The 25,650-nt window shown below is 39.0% G+C and overlaps 1 protein-coding gene and 2 pseudogenes across 1 annotated transcript; all 3 read right to left on the reverse strand.

Annotated features, from left to right (window-relative positions):
• Positions 1–7,335: 7,335 nt before the first annotated feature.
• On the reverse strand, positions 7,336–9,206 carry LOC121786341 (annotated as a pseudogene).
• A 4,049-nt stretch (positions 9,207–13,255) lies between these two features.
• On the reverse strand, positions 13,256–17,594 carry LOC121786808 (annotated as a pseudogene).
• A 1,178-nt stretch (positions 17,595–18,772) lies between these two features.
• Positions 18,773–21,894, reverse strand: LOC121787286 (syntaxin-52-like). Its single transcript, XM_042185967.1, has 6 exons — positions 21,643–21,894; positions 20,904–21,124; positions 20,054–20,259; positions 19,872–19,972; positions 19,747–19,791; positions 18,773–19,071 (listed from the first exon to the last, which is right to left on the reverse strand). Exons 2-6 carry the CDS (start codon positions 21,119–21,121, stop codon positions 18,940–18,942), a joined length of 702 nt encoding a protein of 233 aa, XP_042041901.1. The 5' UTR covers positions 21,122–21,124; positions 21,643–21,894; the 3' UTR covers positions 18,773–18,939.
• Between the last annotated feature and the right edge of the window lie 3,756 nt (positions 21,895–25,650).

Below are 25,650 nucleotides of genomic sequence, written 5' to 3' on the forward strand. Positions count from 1 at the left end.
CAAGGACATCCCGACGGACATCCACAATAATAAAATTCACAAATTCAGAAATATGCAATTTAAGTAATTAAAATTTCGGCACGATTACAGGGAAAATGCAACGATTTTATTTTAAAAAAAGCATATATATATATATATATATATATATTTAAATTTTAAAAAAATACATAATTCACCTAAAAAACCATCCCAAACCAAAAAAAATGATTCAAACAAAGTTACATGTTATGCCTTGAATATAGAGTTTGCAACGAGCCGTATATATATAGTTTGCAACGAGCAGTATATATAGAGTTTTTAAATAAAATAAAATAAAAATCTGGACGTCTGTCGTGGCACCGCAATGGCGGACGTCACGACGGACGTTGTCGGAAAGTCGCGGATCTGCGGTGTCCGCAAGTGATGTCCGCTTCCGCTTCTCGCACGCCTAATGGCGGACGTCCCGCGCCGACGTCTGCCACGCCGGTCCGACGTCCGCCGGGACGTCCGCCATTGCTGATGCTCTTAAGCCGGATTTGTACATTCATTCCTATTTGGTGACGCAATTTCATGTACGATTTTTTTTTTCTTTCAAATTAGTCAACTTACACTCATGAGTCATGAGAATGCATGAATACGATTTTCATAGATGTTTTTATTGAAAACAATCAAAAGATGAATGTTTAGTTTTTTCAATTCAATGTAAGCATTCTGTTGTAATTCAGCAGTGTGTAAGCTACCGTATGTATATAAATTTAATTGATTGATGATTGAACAAAAGTAAGATACAAAAGTAATCGAAAGACGTAAATAAATTATGTCAATATCAATTATTAAAATATAAATAATAAGTCAGAATATTTGACCATTTAAAAAAAATTATGCATTTAGTTTACACGGGATCATAATTTATCAAATGTAGAATTTATTTGACAAAGTCAGCCCCGTAAAAATAGGCATCAATCTTTTTCGAAATTAAATGTTTGCACAACTATAAAATTCATGTCTTTATATAACTGATTTTTTTATTGTTTGGTGGATTATGTTGATAAATTAGTTTAGCACACGGTGTTAAAGGAATAAAAGGTAACCGCGGGAGCTTTACCGGGATCAAACCAAGAACAATACAAAATTGAAATAAAAGCTTGAAAATAAAAAAAGGATAATGGTATTTCTAGATTGATTGAAAAGAATAACAATGTGTCATATATATAACACTAGCCATAACTTAATAAACAAGAAAACAATATATGGGAAAGATATGATAATATAATACTAATAAGCTAAATAATAGATATGATAATTTAATAATTTGACCGTATCAACTCCCACACGGATGAAATCCACCTTGTCCTCAAGTTAGAAACCAAGATGCAACGAACAGAGGTGAAAGTGAAAACCTTGGTGAGGTATCTCCTCCTAGATCAAACACACACCAAATAATTGTGCATCTCCTTTCATCATCTCCATCCAAAATCACCAATGGAGGACTGTGTACAAGTCATGGCAGACTTCGAAGCAGCATTGTGGTCGTGATATCCCAAGGCTACAACGGAGAGCATGTCAACGCGTTCATGAATGCTCAAACAATGTGTGTTAATGCGCGGAGGGATCAACTGTGCATCAGCGTCGGGCGATGTTGATCGATGTTTCATACTTGCAACATCACCGACATGCAAATCCACATAGAAAAAGGCAATTTTCGTCAAACCTTTTGCAAGGACATGTGCAACAAATGCACCTAGTTCAGCAGCTCCTTTATGAACCAATTCTTCAGATTCTAATCTAAGCTCATCCTCAAACAATCTTCTCATCTCTTCCATTCCTACTTGTTTTGTTGTCTCCGATACAGTCTTGTGCTCATCAATATGGGAAAGATATGATAATATAATAGTAATAGACTAAATAATAGGGATGATAAATTTAATAATATGACCGTATCACTGATACGCGCTGGAGAGTGTACAAGCGCGGAAGCAGGGAGGTAGTTTGGCCCAACCAAACGGCTGAGTAAAAGAAGGAGTCAAAGCTAGAAAATCTCGGCAGTAGTTAGTTGTTATTTTATGATTTATTGTTGCATCTTTTTAGCATTATTTGTTATTGTAAGCCTATATATATTGATGAACCGAGAGATGAGAAATTATCTTCGGGGATCAATATTTTGGGAGAAATATTCGCATGCCTCCTTGGTGAGGATTGTTCTTTCAAATTCACTTCATTTCCAGATCATTAAATCAACAAAGCCGAGTTCTCATTTCCTATATTTATTGGTTTACTCTGTATTTTCAACATATATTTAGTTCTCCTAAACTGATTACCTTGAGCACTCCTTGTGCTCGTATATTTCGGTGGCCTTAACTCTAACAAATTGGTGTAGTGATGATGGTGGTTGGTACTCGTAGTACGGACTCCCAGTTGGACGGATTAGAGAAGGCGACCGGCGAATTGGAGAAAGGTGTTGATTCACTGCAAGTGTCGGTGGGTGTGTTGAACGCCCGGTTCCAAAAAACGGACGAATGGATCTCCGCAGTGGCTTCTCAACTCGAGTTGTTCATCGCTGAGGTACAGAAATCCAGTGGCAAAACGGGGTCAAATGATGAGGAATCTTCTGACAACTTGGAATCTAATCCCACGGACAAGACCAGCGCTGCGTCGCTGACTATGCCTTCTTTCGACGGATCCGAGGCTGTTGGGTGGCTAGCCAGGGCCGAGCAATATTTCTTGGTTTCGAATACTCTAGCTGCAAATCGGGTAGGCGATGGTCGCGTTAGCAGGACCAGCCCTACCTTGGTATCAACTCTTGATCAAACGAATCCCTACTCTTTCTTGGGATCGTTTTGTGCAAGAACTAATAAAACGCTTCAGAAACAATGGTGCTCTCGATGAATATGAGGCGTTCGCTGCTATCCGCCATACTGGAACCCTCGCCGACTATGTAGCGGTTTTCGAATCGCGACTCACCTTGGTACCAGATTTGGCTTACCACCAATATCTGGGTTTCTTCTTGGATGACCTTCGTCCTGAAGTTCGGTTGCAAATGAAGGCAGCCAAAATCACTAACTATTCAGATGCGGTCCAGTTTGCTCTTGACATTGACCAGGCTCCTGGGTCCCAACCGCTGGACTCTGGTCTCTCACTGAACTCCAACCAGGCCGTCAGTTCGGCATCTGCCCCTGGCCGGCCGGTCTCCATAGGTTACTCCCAATCTTTTTCTTCTCAATCAGTCGTGGGACCCATTCGAAACCCATCGCGCCGGTTTCGAAATATGACAACGGAGAAATACAAGAAGCATTTCGCAATAGGCACGTGCTTTCGATGTGGCCTGAAGTTCGGCCCTACGCATTGTTGTCCCCCTAAGATACTCAACGTGTTGGTGTTTGACGAGAAGGAGGTCTACCCAACCGAAGGGCTGGTCAGGGAGACAGAAGAGGAAGATGTTTCGGGCGAGTTGCAGCTATAAAAAATGTCCTCAAACGGATTGGATTCATCTCAAACCATGAAGCTATTTGGATAAATTGGTTGCTATAAGGTGATGGTTATGGTAGATAATGGTGCTAGCCACTGCTTTATCTCTAACCAACTCGCAACTTCACTGGCTTTACGGGTGACTCCAACAATTCCTTACTCTATCACATTAGGAGATGAATCTAGGATCCGGGCTGCCGGGATTTGCCGTGATGTCGCTCTAACATTGGAATTTGAGGTGTTTACTGTTTCTTGCTACGTGTTTCCTCTGCGGAACATCGACGTCATCCTCGGTGTATCATGGTTGGCTTCTCTGGGGGATGTCACAACAAACTGGAATGATCTATCTATGGAGTTCTCAGTACAGGGTCGACTGGTGGCACTTCGGGGCGACCCCTCCCTGACTCGGCGGGCGTGCTCGGCCCGCGACATCCAGGCCCTCGACGTGGGCGATTCTTGCTGGGTTATGCGCTCGATGGTCAGTGCCATTTCGTCAGACCAGTTTGAGCTCGGTGATGCCTTATCCGAGGCAGAACAACAACAACTGCGTGTGTTGACTGAACGTTTTCCGGCTGTCGTCAACGCTCCTGTTTCACTCCCTCCAGCTCGGAAAGTTGATCATCGCACCACCCTCCAGCAGGGCTCATCACCTGTGTCAGTCAGGCCTTACAGGTACAACCACCTTCAAAAAGATGAAATGGAGAAATTGGTGGCCAAAATGCTTGCGTCAGGCGATATTCAGCCTAGCACAAGTCCTTACTCGAGCCCTGTTCTCCTCGTTCGAAAGAAAGATGGATCGTGGAGGTTTTATTTTGACTATCGCGAATTAAATAAGCGGACGGTACCGGATAAGTACCTGATTCCGGTTATCCAAGAACTGCTTGATGAGTTACACGGCGTGCGGTGGTTCAGTATGCTCGATCTCCGGGCCGGTTATCACCAAATCCGCGTCGCCTCCTCGAATGTCCCCAAAACTGCGTTTTGCACACACTCGGGCCACTATGAGTTCTTGGTTATGCCATTTGGCCTCACCAATGCCCTGCCACTTTCTAAGGACTCATGAACGACATTTTCCGCTCCTTTTTGCAGCGACACGTCCTGGTCTTTTTCGATGATATCTTAATATACAGCAGCTCATGGGAAGCTCATCTTCGACATCTTGAGCAGGTTTTCCAGATTCTCTGAACCCATTCGCTGGTGGTCAACCTAAAGAAGTGTGTGTTAGGAGGTGGAGTACCTCGGTCATATTGTCTCCTTCGCTGGGGTTAGAATGGATCCCTCAAAAGTCTCCGCTGTTATGCGCTGGCCGAGCCCCTCCACCCTCAAGGGGATTCACGGATCCCTGGGTCTCACCGGGTACTGCCGCCGATTTATCAAAGATTATGGAAAAATTGCAGCCCCTCTCACTGCCTTATTGAAGAAAGCAGAACCGGCCCCACCTCGACGCGCTTGGAGTTGGCCAGCCGAGGCTGACAAAGCATATCATGACTTGAAACGCGCTCTCACGACAACCCCCCTTCTCCGCACCCCAGATTTCTCTAAGGAATTTGTAGTCGAGTGCGATGCTTCCGGTCGTGGCCTCAGCGCAGTCCTAATGCAAAACCGCTTGCCCGTCGCATATTTCAGCAAGACGTTGTCCTCTTGTTGGCTCGCTATATTAGCCTACGAAAAGGAACATATGGCATTGGTACTCGCCATCCAACATTGGCAACCCTATCTCTTAGGCCAACGTTTTGTCGTCTACACAGACCAACGAAGCCTGCGGCAGTTATTGGCGCACCCCCTGTCCACTCCAGCACAATAGAACTGGGCAGCCAAATTATTGAGGTATGATTTCTCAATTGTGTACAAGTAAGGACGGCTCAATCGGGCTAATGATGCCCTCTCACGCTGGACACCGACCAGATGGAGCTAGCGGCACTCTCTAGACCAGTTTGGGCAGACTGGTCTGCCGCGCAGTCCTTGTTGGCAGCAGACGCCCCGCTCCAGAGGATCAAATCGGAGCTGGAGGCCGGCCGACCTGCAGCACCACATTATGAGCTTGTTCACGACATCCTTTTCTACAAGGGATGATTCGTTGTTCCTTCCAACTCTTCTTGGATCCCGAAGCTGCTGGCAGAGTTTCACGTCACCCCAAGTGGGGGACACGCAGGAGCCTACCGAACATATAGGCGCCTTGCTTCGAACGTCTACTGGCCCGACATGGTCAAGCATGTGACAAATTTCGTTGCGGCTTGCGCAACCTGTCAGAGGAGCAAAACCGAGACTCAGGCCTCAGCGGGTCTCTTGACGCCCTTACCCATTCCAGAACGTGTATGGGAGGATGTGAGTATGGATTTCTTATCGGGTATACCGAAGGCTGGAGGCATGGACTGTGTGTTCGTGGTGGTCGACCGTTTATCTAAGTATGCCCACTTTTTGGCCTTCGTCACCCATTTTCCGCCAAACAAGTGGCTGAGGTGTTTACTAAGGAGGTGGTTCGCCTACATGGGATTCCCCGGTCCATTGTCTCTGACCGTGATCCTATTTTTCTCAGCTCGTTTTGGCATGAACTATTTCGGGTGACAGGCACTAAACTCAAAATGAGCCCAGCTTACCATTCGGAGACGGATGGGCAAACGGAGGTGCTGAATCATTGCCTTCAAACTTACTTACGGTGTTTCTCTTCCGACCAGCCAAAGCAATGGGATAAGTGGTTGGCATGGGCTGAATACTGCTACAACACCAGTACCCATTCCGCTTCAGGCATGCCCTCCTCCCACAATCCATGACTTTTTACCTGGGGAAGTCCATGCACAAGCGGTTCTGGACAGCCTTCGCTCCAGAGATGAGATGTTGGTCCAATTGAGGTCTCATTTGGAACGTGCCCAGCAGCGGATGGTCGCCTCAGCCAACAAGCACCGATGAGATGTGGAGTTCGTTGTGGGCGACATGGTGTTTCTTAAGTTCCGTCCTCACAGGCAGACCACTCTTTTCTCGGCGCCAAATAGGAAGCTGGCCCCTCGATTTTTCGGGTTTTTTCGGGTGGGAGCGCGGATTGGCAGTACTGCCTATCGTTTGGAGCTACCAGCAGACTTTCGGATCCACCCGGTTTTCCACGTCTCTTTGCTTAAACGAGCGATAGGTTCGGAGGTGCCCGACCAGGATTTACCAGAGTTTTCCACGTCTCTTTGCTTAAACGAGCGATAGGTTCGGAGGTGCCCGAGCCACTGGATCCCCCTGTGCTTCCAGAGCAGGTGTTGGATAGGCGTTCTGTGACACGGGATGGGGAGTCACATGATCAGGTCTTGATTCAGTGGCTCGGTCAGGAGGTTTACAACGCCACTTGGGTGGATGTGGCGGATATGCAGGGTCAATTCCCTCATTTCCACCTTGAGGACAAGGCTTCTTCGATGGCCGGGGCAATTGATACGCGCTGGAGAGTGTACAAGCGCGGAAGCAAGGAGGTAGTTTGGCCCAACCAAACGGCTGAGTAAAAGGAGTCAAAGCTAGAAAATCTCGGCAGTAGTTAGTTGTTATTTCCTAATTTATTGTTGCATCTTTTTAGCATTATTTGTTATTGTAAGCCTATATATATTAAGGAACCGAGAGATGAGAAATTATCTTTGGGGATCAATATTTTGGGCAGTATTCGCAGGCCTCCTTGGTGAGGATGTTCTTTCAAATTCATTTCCTTTCCAGTTCATTAAATCAATAAAGCCGAGTTCTCATTTCTTGTATTTATTGGTTTACTCTGTGTTTTCAGCATATATTGAGTTCTCCTAAACTGATTACCTTGAGCACTCCTTGTGCTCGTATATTCCGGTGGCCTTAACTCTAACAATCACATGGCTTCTCTCTATATGCATAATTGCATCATAGCCATAGGACTGTTTTTTCAAGGCAGATAAATTGACATATGAGATAAAGTGAGTGTCAGTTCAACATACTCATGATTTATTTACAATGAAAGATAGTAAAGTGATATATTCTGCTGGAATCGGAAATACTTGATAAGCATATATACAACAGCAACCAAAACGACAATCCATACAACAGATAGAAGCATATTCATCAACGAGCAGCCACCTTCAGTCCTCTTGTTCAATATTGCCACCCTTCTTCCAATTTACTGTAACATCCAAAACAAATGAAAAATATTTGGAAAAAATGTCATTCATAATCTCAGCATGAAGAACCTATCCATACATTACATTTATTCTAATGGTTTTTCTTGGTTTTCAGTTCTAAATTTGAGCCCGGATTGGAACTATACTGTGCATATAATATACTAGCACTGGTTTTTCTGGGAATTTTGTAAGACAGTCAAATCAAATATTATGCCCAAGAGTATTACAAATTATCACCTGTAGTTTGGAGTTTGAAACATCAACATCTTCACCAATTTTCTCCTTCAAATTGAAAGTCGCTAATTTCGTTACCAGAACACACTCTTATGATTATAATATACGGAATCAAGCGAAAGAAAGAAAAAACCCACGATTAGTCCCTTTTGCAGATCACGTTCTTCATTCACAGCCAGTGCAATGTGTTTGGTGCTTACAATTGTCACCTCCAATTGTTCAAGATCCTCGTCTTGCTCTGCAGGGGGCAACCAATATGAATCAAGATTTGAGGGGAAAAACCAATGAAGTTGAAGGACGGCATCACTAGAGAAACTAGCCTTTAATGATTTGTCTTTGAAGGCCGACAATCCCTTGATTGTCAAGGCCGGTAACTCTGCTCATCACATAAGGAGGCTTTACTTCAGGGCCAACTAAGCTGTCTCGACTACCAAATCTCGACATGTTCAATGTGGAAGCCATGTCATTTACTTTTGATCTCAATTTTGACACCATGTCCACCCGATGATCCATTTCATTCTTTGTCCTGTGCACAGAAGCACGCAGGATCAAGACACATGATTGTGTACCAAATTGGAAAGCAAAAAACTTGTTCACATCCGGAGGCACCATGCATCCAGGATTTATTCGCAAATCACAGTTAGATTGAATTAGGGTGGATGCACCACAGTGTGCCTCAATTACATGTTACAAGAAAGATAAAAAATGTTACTACTAGTTCGATTTTTCAGGAAGACTAGTAAAACAACTTACAACGAAGGAAGCCCTGGCAGAAGAGAGTGCAGGGTATCCAATCTTGTCCGCAATATGGATATTTTCCTTCGTGTATCAGACACATAACGCTGCGCTTCTCTCCCCGAAGCTGGCAGCAAACTTCGTTGTTCGGATATCATGGTTGTGATATCCTCAGAAAGTCTTAACAGCTACATTGTATTCCCTTAACCACGAGTCACCCATTATCTGATCAAAACATAACAAGGTTATCACAGCTGAGTCACTTTTTTTTACTAAACTAACAGCTTAATGCAATACAATATCAAATCCAAGAATCAATTTTTATTCGATTCCCCTAATACAGAGCATAGAACGTGATTCTTAGTCTTGAAAATCCAAGATTTTGCAATTTGTGTTATTTAATTAAGACGAGTTCAAAACAGTGTTGCATATCTTTGAATTAGCCTTGAGTAAGCTAGACAGGCCCTCTTGAGCAATCAAAACAAGCGACAGTAAAAGCCAATTCAAGATTCTGACAATCAAAGCATCATAAATTCCGGGGATAGAACAAGAAAACAGCAAAAAATCCTTGCAGAATTGCAGGTAATCGTGTATTCAAACACACAAATTTGAAAAGGCGGGTGGAAAGAACAATTTCACTGCATATAAAATTTTAAAAAAAACGTGCGAGTTGACAGAAAACGAAAGCGATGCGTGTTTTACCTTGTTGATTAGGATGGGGTGGTTGAATTATAGAGAGGAATTGCGCGAATTTTAGAGAGGGTTTATACTTTATAGGATAGTTGGTTTGATAGTAGGTGTGCACAAACCGAACCGTCGGTCCCCCCGGTTCATGAACCGGAACCGGGACCGGAACCGGCGGTTTGAACCTGCCGGCGGTTTCACGGTTCATAAGGGCCGGTTCAGGTTCGGCAATATATTGAACCGTGAACCGGCGGTTCGGCGGTTCGAACCGCCGGTTCAAAGGGTCAAATAGTGTTTCGTAGGTTAGGGGTTCAATTAGGGGTTTAGGATAGCCGGCGGTTTACAGTTGGAACCGGCGGTTTCCGGCGGTTTTCAAGTTGAACCGCCGGTTTGGGAGCCGGTTTCCGCCGGTTCCGGCAACTTTTCAGAGGCTAGGTCGTAGATTCAGTGTTTAGGCCTGCAAAAACCGGTCAGAAACCGCCGGTTTTCGGTCAGAAACCGCATGTTTTCGGACGCAAACCGTGGACAAACCGCTGGTTTCGGGTTGAACTGCCGGTTTCGGCGGTAAACCGGCGGTTTTCGGCAGAATTCAAATTTTCAAAATTTTTTATTTTTTTTTATTTCATCCAATTTTTTTTATTTTTTTTATTTCATCCAATTCAAACCGTGGAGCATTGCATGTACATATCCCTTGGTTTTAAAACTGCAATGAAAAATGCTTCCTCTTCTCCCGAGTTATATGATTGAAAAATGGCTCAAGTATTTTAGTGAGATTCCTAACGTGTTTTTGATTGCAAAGGTATTGGATCCAAAATGGAAATTAGCAGGTACCTCTAGAATTTTAGATTTTTATTATAACAATTTGAGTTCAATTGATCTTGGTCCCCTTCAAGCAATCCAATCCAATACCAGTGACGAATTTGGAGTCGACCTCTCAGAAACCTTTCAAATAAACCTCCCGGACCGGTCAGTTGTGCAACAAAACCTCGAGTTTAACTTGCGCTCTCTCTACACCGAATATGAAACCAAGTATAACACCACTCACCAAGTCAGGAGACCCCCTCCTCCACAACATAACTATGGCTTTGCATTTCAAGCCGATTATGATGACCCCGACGCGCAATCCCAACTAGCCGACCTATACAACTACAGCACCGGCGGAAGGTCCTCAGGTATGGTCAGTGAATTAGATTTATATTTTGATTCACTATTTTCCTTTGGTGATGAAGGTCCTACTCCTCCCGCCCAAATCGACGTCCTCGATTGGTGGGGAACCCACGAGAAAGATTTTCCCATCCTTGCTTCAATGGCCAAGGAGATTTTTTCTGTTTCGGCTTCCACCGTAGCCGTCGAGTCCGCTTTTAGTGTTGGTTCGCGCGTGTTGGATGAATCAAGAAGTAAGCTCTCGACGAAAAATATGGAAGCCGTGATGTTACTTGATGATTGGGCCAAAGCTGACGTCCGAGAATAAGAAAATGATTGGGATGATCGTCAAGAGGGATCACAAGATGAATTCACCAGGGATGAAGCTTAGGCCAACCGTCAACCGCCGCCGGCCAAGCCAAATAGGTAAGTAAGGTAAGAGAACTACGTGGACTTTGATTCCCTAATGCAAATGAGCAATTGAGATACGTAGGCACCTCAACTTAAATTTTAAATTTAAGTTGAGCTCAAGTCCTTTTTCTTTTATTTCTTTTTTTTTTCCATTAATTCCTACTTTAAAAATATGCAAATACAATTACATAATTGTATTTGTATATACTCTAGTCGATGAAGTATATTTCTCTATACGGCTAAATGAGGGAAACTTTTGACAATTCTACTATAATTGTTTATTGTTAGACGAAACTCAACATTTAAAGTTGAATTGTTAAAGGTGTCCTTAATTTAGTTATGTAGAAAGATCTTCTTCGCCGATTAAGAGTATATATATAATACACTTATACGTTTAAGAACTTCAACGTCGTTCTTGTCATTTGTAATTAGTTGTTGACTAGTAGTCTCATTTGTATTTAAATTTTGTTTAAGACTTCAAGACCGGCATATGTTTTCGATTTGTAATTGTTGTAACTTGTAAACATGCAATTTCAATAAAATTGCAACTTTAGTCGTATTTTTTTCAATTTTATTTACTCACATTTCATACATAAACAACTTTGAAAGTGTAATGTAATTTGATTAAAAATTGAATAGTTGAAAAATGCAAAAAAAAAAGTCGACGAACCGTCGAACCGGCCCGGAACCGGCGGTTCAAGCCGAAAACCGGCGGTTTTGAACCACCGGTCTTTTGAACCTGAACCGGAACCGCCGGGAGCTAGGCGGGCCGGTTCAGGTTCAAGCATTTCCTGAACCTTGAACCGCAGGTTCATGAACCGGAACCGGCGGTTCGTAACCCTTGTGCATGCCTAGTTTGATAGTCGTCGAATTCTATTCGAACTCGTTTTCACACAAAACACAATATAGAAGATGCTTTAGAGTTATACAAGTAATGTAGAAACACCGCGGCCACAAATCACATTATTTTATTAATCATTGATGTATTTTAATCTAATTAGAATAAAAATCATCAGACTAAAAATATTTTTAAAAAAATATAAATTAATTACAAATAAAATTAAAACTAAATATTCGTTGTATTATAAATACGAGAAAATTATACAACGAAAATTTTATAAAAAAACAAAAAACATAACACTGCCACTACCTACTCGGTGGCGTCATCGGATCCGCCGCTTCTTCTCCATCGCTGCCGTCGTCGCCCGCCACCCCCAACCCCAGCAACAGCCTCTGCCTCTACACGAGCTCGAAGTACACCCCCTTGGTGACCGGGTCGGTCGCGGTCTCGTATGCTCTGGCGTTCTCTTGAAGTTGCTTCATCATCTGGAGGTCCAGGTTCCTGGTCAACACCGAGACCGGGGTAGCCATCACCGTGCGCGATCCAGACGCGGCCGCAGAGAGGCTGGAGGCGACTCTAGTGTCTCGGATAGTGGATTGTTGGCCTTGGGGACGTGGGCGCCTGGAGAGTGTGGAGGGGGCTCCTCCGAAACATCGTCGTTGAGGTCGATGGAACATGAGCTGCTGCTACTGTTGTAGTTCCCGGCTATGCCGAGTCTTGTCCGCTGCGACCCAGGAGAACGAGAAGTTCGTCCCAGTAGCTGAACTTAGGGTGCCCTTCAGTGATGAACATCTCGAACGACAACGCTTTTATGTCGGCTTCGTTGCGGCCGCTCTCAGCTGTGCGGGGGTTGTTCTTGTATATGCCCGTGAACCTCTTGACGACTTTAGAGATCCTTGACCACTTTTTGCAGATCTGGTCCGGTCTACGCGGGGCGGCGTGTGCCGGCTTAAAGTCGTTGTAGGCCACCAGGACGCGCCTCCAGAAACCTAGTTCTGTCTTATCTGTGCCAATTGCGACATCCGATGTGATGGCATCTCAAGCCTTTGCCACAGCAACAGACTTCGCTGTGGAGTAGTACGTGGACGACCACCGCCCTCGCTGCCGCCCACAAGATCTCCATCGCCGCCAACACCGCGACCGACTCCTCCACGTGTCCGGATGTCGTGGTCTCCGATAGGCCCGGACTCATACCCATCATTTGCTTCAATGCGAATCTATCAAAATCAGACAGAGGAGATTGGCTGGGTTGGAAGTTGTGAGAAAGGGTATCAGGACGCGGATAGTTGATTGCGTCCATGTTGGGTCGGTAATCCCCGAACGCCGATTGGGGATGACCCACGTTCCTCTGATGAGAGGAGGACTGACTCCGAAATTGGCAGTCCTACTGTGGACACTATAATAAAGTATGTTACCCGCAATCCTTACTAACTAAAAAGCTGAATAGTCCATACATATTTTCGTGTAAGTGCGTCCACTAAACACAAATGTATAAAGAGAACTAAAATAAAAACAAAAGTGATTTTCTTCATAAATACTACCATGACACACTGAATATGTCCAAGACTACTAAATTTTTGTTCAACTTAGAATAGAAACTCCCACCAGCTGCTGCAGTATTATTCATCTAGAACAGAGCAGCATAAGACAACGATTTATTCTAAAGAGGGTAAACTGCAATTATTTCCATTTTGAATACGTATAACCAAAATGTTACATATATACATAGACAGCATGATCTAACTATACATTATTGCACAACTTAAGATTATTTGTGAGTGCTAATGTTACAGGAAATGGTTTCAGCATGAAACCCCCTACGAGCCATAGGAGCGATTCTTCGAAAAGTAGCGCTATCCCTCCCTCGACGTTGTGGTGGCTCAGCTTTCACAACTGCGGATCCCAAACGTATATACAGTTTTCCGGTCACGACTAAAACAGAAAATCAATATGCACATTTTTATCAACAGAGTCTATGTGGGTTCCTGGAAAACTTGCATCTTGAAGTTGATATAGTTTAAATGCACACAACAAAAGACCAGATTTCTTCACTTGACAGAAACTAAATGAGATTGTACTGTTTTGCAGGCGCAACATCACTGCATATCACAATCCAAGCATCTGTGCATAGAAGTTGGGCATATTGAAGCTCGTAGCCATGGAAGGGTGGAATCTGATATCCGGTGGTGAGTTTTAAGTTGACATACAGCAACACCAAAGTCCTCAGAGTGGCAGAAACTAGTGTCTGCATATTCACAGAATGTCACATGCTAAACATAAAAGAGATGCATATACATAACTTTCACAAGACATGAGCAATTAAATCTATGACCCATGTGAAACCAACTGCAAAAGCCTGCACATCAGGTAAATGATAAATGGCTTGTTGTTCCATTTTATACTTCATTCAAACTCATTGTCACCCCAGACATTATTGATGTAGTCGGCCCCATCCACAACTCTACGAGTCATGTAAGTCTTAAGACTAGGCAACATCATTATATTATCAAATGTTTAAGTACTCTAATTTATCATTCCAAAGAAAACACCCCCATGACTTATAACATTCCTAGTCATTAAGACACCTAAACCCACCCGTTTCTCTATTAAATTTATATAACTAAATAATATTTTTGGTATTCTGATCTCAAATTGTCTTACAGCTTACGATTCTCCAGAAGTTTTATATTATAGTGATTATTAGTTATTTTTCCTCCCCTCTACCCCCACCTCTTGGGACTTGGGGGGGCGGCAGTAGAGAAGAGTTAGAGGGCTGGAAGTGGGGTCACCAAACTATTTTTTCCAACTCTCTTAATACATTTTAAATGAGATCCCAATCAATGCAGCTAGGTGTCAAACAATGATCTACCAGAAACTAATACATGGAATTCAGAAAGATGAAAGAGGTACCTGGACTAGATACATGTGCAAGTCGCCAATCTTACTCCAGTTAAGTGACATAGTGAATTCATTTAATTTTGCGACTCCAACTAAAGTGTTTCCCAAAATCTCTGGACTAACAGAAGCATCAATTACCTGCAGTATAACAAATTAATCACTATAAAGTGTAGAGACTATGAGGGTGAGACAGAGAACGTAGACCTTGAAAGGTTCAAACTGATGGAGAAGGCTAGATGATCGATTTTCCTGATATAGCGGATGATTACCCAATGACAGTTATTACACTATAAATAGTTCAATATAGATAATTAAGTTGATACTCAAACATAAAGGACTCATATACATGTACTGCCCTTCACTATGAATCATTGGACATCATGAGATGTTTAGGCAAGGTTGTACCACGGTAGGCTTTCCATTTTTTTTGTTTTTCTCGTTCTTCCAGAAAAAGCATGTAGTCCATTTATTCAAATTATCTCAGTTCTAAGGGAATGCACCAAATGAATTATGTATAAGACTTCGTTTCAGAATTTGTGAAAAAGCAAAGGGGCTCAAAATATTTCAGAAATCATGTGTACTTATTTAATGTTACATAATATATACTCCATACTTATTTAGTTGTCTCACTGAGCTTACCACAGATATGCACACAACTGGTACAACTTGTCCCACATCCAAAACATCAATCACCACATCTAAGGGGATTTTTGCCTTAATCTGCCGCTTTTCAACTTCTATTGTTGGTGGAGAAGATACAGTGAGATTCAGACTCATGTCATCATTTGGATACCTCTTATACAACTGGGGAATGATGAACCTCCAACCAGCTGTGTTCAATAGAGATTGATCTGGTACTTTGTCGACAATCCAGTGCATCTTCCTTGCCTAAAATAAATATCAAATAATTTAGACTATAAGACGAGATAATTCGGCACTGCAATTTCAGCAAGACAAACACACAATCAACACTCAAATTGAACAGATACTCCAAAGTTGGTACTTGAAATCAGGGTTATCTTATATAAAATGACTCTACATTTGACCACTGAATAAACTTTATTACCCCATCTCTTTCTGATACATTAACAAAAGAATTAAAACTCACCTCAAAGTAAACTGATGATGCTGACCTGAACACATCTTCATGCAATGATATCTTGAGCAATTTTATCTGCTTCCTTGCAGGAACCTGATTCTTGTGCTATTCTGTGATAGGGGCTGGAAAGTGTAGCTTCATCTTTGGCTGATAATAACCCATCAATTTCAAGGTCAAGAGACAATTCATTCAATGCTGGATCGCCAACAAGTGTAATATTCAGTGCAGCAATGCTAGTTACTGATACTTCTTTAGGAAAATATTGCAGTGCATTGTCAAGCTTCACTATTGCATCTTTTATTTTCTTCGGAATCGCATCTTCAACAGCGGAACTAATTTTATCCTCAAAAGCATCCACCAACCTGAGACAAAAGGTTAAATTGACTGTCAAATTTTTAGGGAAACTAAATAAATATTCCACGACTGAAGGACTCAACAAACCAGTCAACAAGCAGGCAGAAAACACTTGGGCCACAATGGGAATAAACAACCGCAAGGACTTTTACTCAAGGAAGCGCATCCCAATGTTACAACTTTACAAGAAATAACAAAATGGTTCACAAGTGGTCCTAGGCAAGGGTAGTCCTAGGGTGGTCGAGATGGTCCAATACACCGGCCAGCCTGAAAGACCCAATTGTAATTATTACTTAACCATTAGTTTTGTTGTGGTTGTTGTTGTTTTGGTCATTTTCATCAAATATACATCTAAAAGATAATTGACTGCCTAAATAAATTGAGAATAACTTATCTCCTGTCCAGATGGCAAAAATACACTTTTTTAATGTACATGATAGACTGGTAGACCCCCTCTCAGAGAATATTATGTAATGTAGGAAAAAGCCACTAGTGAATCTTGGAAAGTAAGATAACAAAACCAAGATAAAAGGCACCTAAATGAAGCTGAGGGTCTCAGTTTTTGGCGCATTGTGTCCAAAGGGATACAATTTGTCACAAATTAGTACAGGTCAGAAGTTTAATGTCCTACAGCCATGATCCAACCAAAATAATACTCTGATGGAATTTTTATCTTAGTCTCGGCAAAGTTCAAAATTTATCACTACTGAGCAAACTAGATTTAGCAGATAATTTGTAGACTGGTTGGCATTAAAAAATAAAAAGAACTCAATGAGGAAACATACCATTGATAGAGCCACGATGCACCCCCGTTTAATTTTATAGAGATGCCATTCACATAACAACCACAATCCAAGAGTGACACCTTCAGAGCTCCTTCTACAGTTTCTAGACTGAGTGTAAGGCCAACTTCCAGTCCTTCAACCTTCAAAGAAGCATAAGCTTATCAGTTAAACTTCGATTACAATTTGTCCAGCACAAACATAGGATTTAACAATGAAAAGAAAAAATCTTTTGACCATTTAGTAGAATTAGCATGTTAATATCATCGCCCAAAAATGTCTTGATCATCCATAAAGCTAAGGAAGAACAGCTCAATTGTTCCGACCAGAAGAAGCAAGATGTTATCAATTCCTGGCTAAAATCTAAAATTAGCTAAGGTACTAACAACTTCCACGCAATCACCGTGAAGAAAAAATGCTGAAAATACCTGAATGGTAGCATTACCCTTATCAGAGACCGAAACCGGAAGCCACCAACTACTGTACGAATACTGCCAATTCATGCTCAAATTGGCGGTGGCGCCGGAGACATCGATTACTATCCCGCTATCCCCACTCTTGAGCGTTGACGACGTCACGTTGATCGTTTCGATCGTAATATCGGTAGCAGTCATTTGAACAGTACCTATAACAGGAATTTTTACGGACTTGACAATCTTGGGGAGATCGAGCGGGACGATTTCGAACTCCGCCTTCTCAATCAGCAATTCCTTTAGGAAATCAAGCCCTCTGTTGGTTATTTGGGCGTTGATGTGCCCTTGCTCGATGGATTGAACACGATTATAGGAAAATGTGAACAAAAGGAGCAATAGAAATGGGGGGATTAAAAGTCCGCCATGGAATAATTGGGTGAATAATTGATATCATTTGCTTGATGATGAAGTTGTTGGATTGGGAATTGGGTCTTGGGACGCAAGCAGAGTATAGTAGTATAGTATATTCTTCGAATTGTTTTGATTGAAAATTTTTGATCATTTTGGCAATAATTCTTTGCAATAACCAATACCACACCTTGCCTTGTCGTTTATATAACTAAGCATCTTGATAATTTGATTATTATGTGATTCATTTAAAACATATTACTCATCCGTACATGAAAATTTATCATACATTTACATTTCCGTTTATTCCACAAAATGTCATATTTTACTTTTTAGAATTTTTGGTAGTCAATCATATATTCTACAGACTCATATGCACTCACATTTTATTATAAAACTAATATTTAAAATTAAAACTCACATTCCACATACTTTTTCAACTAACTTTTCATTACATTTTTAAAACTCGTTCCCAGTTAAAATGTGACAAAATTTAAAAGACTATATTATATGAGATTGTTTTATGCGATAGGAAGCAAAAAATCAGTTTATCTTTTTTTGTACTACTAATAAACTCGTAGACTCGATGCATCTCAGGCTAGTAAACTTGTATTGTAGACTAATTGCATCTCAGGCTAATAAGATTTACTAATACTTTGGTCTTGTACTAATACTCCCTCCGTCCCTTGTGACTTGCACTTTTGCTTTTCGGCTCGTCACAAACTTCTTACACTATTTATAGTTTAAGTTAGAATTAATGCATTTAATTAATATATTAGATTAAGTTAAGAACTCCTTTATTAAGTGACGCCTCATTATACTTAAAATTCTAATTTAATTATACTAAAAAATCAATCTCAAATTTACGGCCTAAAATAAAAAGTGCGAGTAACATGGGACAGAGGGAGTATTTTTTTTTATCTTACTACTAAAATTAAAAAAATTTAATAACGTTCTATATTTACTTCAATATTAAATCTGATCAGTGGTCCGATCAATTATCAATTGAACCATTGAAGACTCTAGAGTTATGCTTTCACATTTCACAATTATGCTTCACATTTCAACCTCGTCTCTTTAACCTGAAAGTACCACCGTTTAGCCTTGAAGTACCACCGTTTTACTAGAGTTATAATCCAAGGTAAATATACTCCAAAATCAACAAAAAGTTCATAAGCTGCAAATACATGTTTTATATTTAGTGCAAAGCCTCAAAATCATGAAACCATATGATGATCAGCATTCAGCAATGCGAGAACCGTGTTCATCTCAGTTGAAACATACATACATACAAAGTTTTCCACTCGACATACAGTTAACAAAAAAATCATAGATGTATTTGAGAATCGAAACACACGAAATGGAGAATTTATCTTTCTCAAACTTACAAATATTTGACTAGCACATATATAACAGCAATCAAAACAACAATCCCTATGACTGATAGAAACAGACACATGCAGGAGCAGCCACCCTTAGTGCGTTTGTTTAATATAGCGAGCCTCTTCTGTACTCGCTGTTCAATTCCCAATAAAGTAAACAATGAGAAAAATTAAACCTCATTGCTTGCAGAATATAAGGAGAGGATGACGAGAGGAAAGAAGACAAAGGTTTACGATTACATAGATGTTGAGATGCAAAATCAGAGTTTTTCACTTCAACAATTTGAAAATACAGAAGTCTATTGCTTCCAGATTAAACTAATCCTTTCACAGGGACGGGAGTTTACTATGAGGGATAACATAAATTAAAATTAAAATTAAAAATAGGCTAGTTTACCAATGAGTTTGATGGATTGCTAAATTTTGATATAGTTTGATCATCTTATCCTTCAACTACTTAATATAACATTTTATGATTTATCTATTCATACTTATCACCAAGTAGTTTGCATCATGACAATGCCCTATTGATGAATCATGATTTCCATTCACACAAGCAAATCACTGGATTTGGCATTTGGGAAAATAACATCTAGAATCACTGACAATATCACTTTATTTTTAGTGAAATTTTCTTGCAGTTATATTATACTATCAAAGTGGACGAGCTATGCCTTACTTCATTTTAAAGTGAGATGAAAGCACTATTTTCAATGCACTTTGTTATGTAAATGATTTAGTATTAGAGGTAAATCAACAATGACCATAGAAATTACAGAGAAAAAATTATGGATGCATAAAATTTTCACCTGTAGTCTGGAGTCTGTAACCTCAACATGTTGATCGAGATCATCCTATAAATCAACAGATACGAACTTCATTATCAAAACACACTTCGATCACAATTTATGAGATCAAACAAAAGAAAACGCACAATTAGTCTTGTATGCAGATCAAGTTCTTCATTCACTGCAAGTGCAATGTGTTTGGTGCTTATGACTGTCTCCTCCAATTTTTCAAGACCTTCATCTTGCTCTGCAGGGTCAGAAGAATATACGAATCAAAGTTAGAGGGGCAAAACTAAATGAACTCAAGATCATAGCTAGAGAAACTAGCCTCTCATGACTTGTCTCTGAAGACTAACAACCCCTTGGTTGTCAAGGCCACTAATTCTGCTCATAGCATCAGCAGGCTTTATCTCCGGGCCAAGTAAGCTGTCTCTATTAGCAAAGTTTGACATGTTCAACGTGGAAGCCATCTGAGTTACTTTTGATCTCAAATTGTTTACCATGTCACTTCGACGATTCATTTCTTTCTCTGTCCTGCATACAGAAGAAGCAGGATCAAGACACATGATGACAATACATTTAGGAGTAAAACAAGTAACGGTCCCATCCGCATAACCCAAACACAGGGAGTTCTACAGTCAAAACACCTATTTAAACGAAATTAGAACTGAAGAATATAAATCCTGGTCCACAATCACAGACCACGGAAAAAAAAGGAGAGAGAGAGAGAGGAAAGAAAAATCCATTGGAAGCTCATAACACTGCTAGGCCAACTATGTCACGTAATTTTCCCAGGTCGTGATTAAAATTGTGAGTGCTATTTCGGGTTCAGATGCTAAAGTGGCATAACAAAGATTAGCTGTAAATAAGCCTTTAGGGATATATATTCTCCATCCATCAACGGAAAATAGTTTCACTTTTTCATTTTGGTTTGTCCACCAAATTACTCTTATTTCTATTTTTTGAAACTTTCTCATAACTTTTTCCCTTTCTCTCTCCTACTTTACCCACATTTTCTCTTTCTCTCTCCTACTTGACCAGTTACGCGGTAAACTTCGTGCCATCCACAAATGAAACTATTTTTAGTGGATGGAGGGAGTACAAAATAACTGCTCCTATGTAATTTGAGTCTTTCAATAAGTTTCAGATATTTATCAAAGAGCAATTCAAAAACTTACAGAGATTGCTTTCCATGAAGCTTTTGCAGAAGAGACTGCAGACTATCCAATCTGGTTCCCAATATGGTAATTTTCCTCCGTATGGTCGATGCATGCCGCTGTGCTTCTTGCCCGGAAGGTGGCAATGAACTTCTTTCAGATATCATGTTAGTGATATCGTCAGCAAGTCTAACTGCTTCATTATATTCCCTTACCCATGCGTCATTAGAAGCTGCCATTGTCTAACAAAAAAACACACTCACAGCTAGTCAAATTGACTAAACCTAAAGGTTAATCTCCATGAATGCAACAAATCACATCAATCGAATACTTTTTTTACAAGATACACGGTCATACTCATGTAGGTAGTGATAATCCAACATTGTGCAATACAATTCACCTTTCACATATGTAACACAGAGAATTACGATGACAAAGCTTCAGAGATAAAAGCAAGATGGACATAAATAAAAAATCGTGATAATATTGCATCTCTTGGATTGAATAACAAAATTTCACTGCTAATAAATAATTATTCACCTGTTCTAACACCAGTAATTCTTAAACCTAGTCTTGATTAAGCGAAATAAAGAGGACGACTTGAATCGGAAAAAAAAAATCATCAAACCGATCCCTAGCTTATGCAAAAAGTCGAAATTTTAATCATAAAACAGATCTCGAATTAACGCCAGTCCAGATAAATTTCATCGAGAACGCAGCTGAAATACGTGTAAGAGAATGAAAGAGATGAATATTTCACCTTGGGGTTAGGATCGACTGTTTGAATTATCCTGACAGGAATTGCACGAGAACGATTTTATGATTTGTTTCGATAATTTGGGTAGGCGACGGGCGGCGCCACCGGCTATCGGCGAAAATTGTCGTACCTAACCGTCGTATACGCCAATTGCGTTTACACCACAAATCTACACTTTTTTATTCCTCTACTGTTTTTTCCTCTTCATCAATCAGATTCCGACGAGTGCAGAATTCCAAATATAATTGTTAGAGTATAGTTTTAAAATAGTGCGAATGTCAAATTTCGAATGCGAGAACATGGAATTGGACGTATGGAATTGGAATTGGAATTGGAATTGGAATTGGAATTGGAATTGGAATTGGAATTGGAATTGGAATTGGAGCCTATAATTTCAAATCAAATGTTTGGTAGTATCATAAAATATTTGAATTTAGAATTGAATTGTAATTCTAAATCTTTCATAAATCTGTGCATTTGAAATTTTATTCCATAAATAATAAATAAAATTTCAAACTAGAAAAACTCTTTGTAGAATTAATTTAATTCAGTCACATACCAGACAAAGAATTAAATTAATGGATTAAGATAATCTTAAACGTGAGAAATATTATAAAATAAAATGGAACTCAAGTTTTTCGTAATTTGGTGATTTAGATGTGCGTTAAATAATATTTTTTAGTGAAATAAAATAATATATAATTGGATAATATATTAAATCATGTGTTAATTGATTTAATAAGCTTATTATCTGATGGGCTAGCCCAACATCTAATCACTCCATGGATCTTCACTTTAGCCCAATAAGTTAATCTTATAAATAGTGAAGATACGTGGGAAACCCTAGCACACAATATACAATTAACACCTCTCCAAACCCTAGCTGCCCCTCACATGGCTTGTTTCTCTCCCTTGTCTCGATTTTCGAGCCCGACAAAAGGGAGAGCTAAAGTTTTGGTTCTTGTCTTGTCTTGTTCATTTTAATTCATAAAATTGAATCAAGATAATTTGTTTTGTGTATTGATCTCCCAAGATCTCATCCCACTATTGTTGATTCTTCAAGATCCGTTCATCCGAATGAATAATCAAGGACGTGGGAATAAAATGGAAGACTTGTGGTTGAGAAATCATGGATTGCCGGGAGATTCAGCAAGCAACGTCGATCAATTCTTGGATCAAAAGGTAACAATCGGTTCTCTACATCAAATAGCATGGTTATGTGTGATTTGAACTGATTTTCTATAAATCTAAATTAAATTGCATGAAATTGGAATCGAATACATAATCACCTAAATAGATCCGTAAGGATGTGTTTGTTTTTCGTGTCTTCCGTTGCGGTAACCCCAACATCGGTCGCGGTTTTGGTTTCTGTCCCATTGTTTTTCTTGTTTTAGTTTGGTTTCTTGATACACAAGTATATAATTTTAGTTTAAAATCCTTAATCCAGAAGAATTACTTAACTTGTGAGAGATTGGAATGATTAAATTAATTAATCAAGATTTTCAATTTGTAGAGAATTTGTTGACTTCTTTAAAATGGTCAAAAACAATTGACTCAATAATTGATTTAATTTGTTAATTAACTGATTTAGATGGATTCTTTCCATCTTGGCAAAGTCAAAATAATTAACTTAAGGAAATTCAATATTCAATTGACCAAATTTTTGGCCTTTCCATAATTGGATTAAATTTTAAAGGAATATTTTCTCTAATATGCTTTCATGTTTTATTTTAAAGTTTAATTGAAATTGTCTTCATTTTAATTGGTGGTTTGTGGATTTATTTCCTATAAATATATGTTGGAAAAAGACATAAGTCTTTCAATTATTTAAAGGCCTTAAAATTTTGAAAATTACATGTTAATAATTGGATGGATTTTAATTGGAATTCAATTCCTAGATTAAAATTTTGAATGTTGTCTTTAATTTGATGAAGGTGAATTTTATTTCATCTAGAGAACGTCAATTTAATTTAAAGATCTGAGAAATTCTTTTGGCACTGACATGCTACTAAAATCCTCAATTATTAAAGTTTGAAATAATTAATTGGATTTTAATTGAAATTCAATTCCTAGACTAAAATTCGAATTTTATCTTTAATTTTGATGAAGGTGAATTTGTTTCATCAAAAGAACATCAAATTTAAATTAAAGGTATGAAAGATTCACATAGCATTAATTTGCTACTAAAATCCTTAATTGTTTACTTAAGTTGAATTTTTTCATCAATCTTTGATGATGGTGAATTTTATTTCATCTAAAGAATGTCATTATAAATTAAAGATGTAAGCAAATTCTTCTTATCATGTGATTTTGTGAAAGCTATGAGAATTTTATTTCTCGAATTCAATTGGTGTTTTTAAACGGATTTAGTCTTAATTGGATAAATGCGGATTTATATATCCATGTGGGCATTATCTTACTAAATTAAAGACTTGGCTAATATTTTATAATATACACCTAGAAATTAATTTAGGATAATGATGGGTTATTTCTATCTAAGTAAATCATAAGTATATTAATAGGTACTAATAATCAAGATACGTTGTTTTAATTAATAATGTATGATTATTTAAGATTAGAATTTAGATCTAATCTTGTTTATGTGAATGTAGAATTTTAATTCTATCTATATTAGATGCTCAATTAAATAATCAACTTTCGTCATTTTTATTATGTGAACTACTTGTAAGTGTATTTACATGTTTTATGATGATTGATGGTTATTTAATTGTTTGAGCTTTATTTGTTAAAATTTAGTTTAACTTAAGCATCGCCTATGTACTTGTTGTATGCTATGGTCAGTTGTGGATTCAAGATTTTAACGTTGGGGGGTTCAATCTCTTGAAAACAGTTGTAGGGTATTTTTTGATGTCGGTGTGGCTGAAAGTTACTACATTATTATAATGCTAGAAAGATGAGTAACAAGATAAAAATAATTAAATGATATAAAAAAAACTAGAGGTTTGTATATAATATTATTAATTATGAAATTTTTTGGAAATAAGTTAAGTAATGTATAACATGAAAATTTTGTGTGTAATAGTAGTAGAGAAATAAAAAATTATCACAAAATATAGCTAAAATAAAATTGAAATTATTGAATAAATTTTGAAACAAGTTGACTAATAAAGTATTATAAAACATGAACTTTTGTATATAATAAGAAAATTTTAAAACATCATAAAAAATAGTAATATAACATATAAAAATGATAAAAGTCCAGCTAGGTTTGGAAGGGAACCCAACTCAATCTACGAAGTCCCTTGCCATAGAAGCTGACCAATTGAGTTAGCAAGTGAATATGTCAATTGTGTGAATAATATAAATTATAAAACAATTTGAAATTATTGGGGTTTCAATGGGTCCCCCGAGCCCCTATATAGGTTCGACCTTGGCTATGGTTTATGTGCTTTCAATGCCTTAGAAACTTGCATGCATGACTAGTACATGTTTAGTTATCTTTTGAATGTGAATGTATGTCTGATTTCCTTAAGTGATAATTGAACAATAAAACCACAAACTCCAAAATATAAAGCGATAATTACAACATGTTTGTATATGTTCTCCATAAAATTGATCTAAGTACGACGTAGTGACCGACCTGTCTTTACGGAAGGAACAATACTAGTTTGTACGTTTAGATTTCTCTAAATAAAGGTTATTAAAATCGGTAAAATTAGTTTTTTAGTAATATCACGACTGGTCTTTACGGGAGCAATATTGTTGCGAAATTATAAACACTTGTATTTTAATAATGTTTGGAGAGAGTTATAGGAGGAATTGCTTGTCCGGTTCCACCCTTCTTTAGAGGAGTTCACGCATAAGTAAGAAATCCTTAGTGCTTAATTTTATGCTTAAAGCGATTTAGCAATCTTAGTCAGCCATGCCATTTTAGTGGTCTCTAGACTATCTGTCGATATTGTGGCCAGTAAACCTAATAAATTTCTTGCATGAATATGACATTGCTTCCTAGTTGAAGACCTTTGTGCTTGATTTTTATAGATGTAAGAT

Source organism: Salvia splendens, chromosome 22 (assembly GCF_004379255.2).
Source record: "Salvia splendens isolate huo1 chromosome 22, SspV2, whole genome shotgun sequence".
In the NCBI taxonomy this organism is placed as follows: domain Eukaryota; kingdom Viridiplantae; phylum Streptophyta; class Magnoliopsida; order Lamiales; family Lamiaceae; genus Salvia; species Salvia splendens.

Bases quoted from the DNA above. Each gene is read 5' to 3' on its own strand.
- LOC121787286 (XM_042185967.1), bottom strand. From the start codon at position 21,121: ATGGCAGCTTCTAATGACGCATGGGTAAGGGAATATAATGAAGCAGTT. The intron at 19,973-20,053 runs GCTAGTTTCTCT...CTGACCCTGCAG, and splicing joins TCAGAGACAAGTCATGAGAG to AGCAAGATGAAGGTCTTGAA. The intron at 19,072-19,746 runs GTGAAAATTTTA...GGAATTGAACAG, and splicing joins TTACAGACTCCAGACTACAG to CGAGTACAGAAGAGGCTCGC.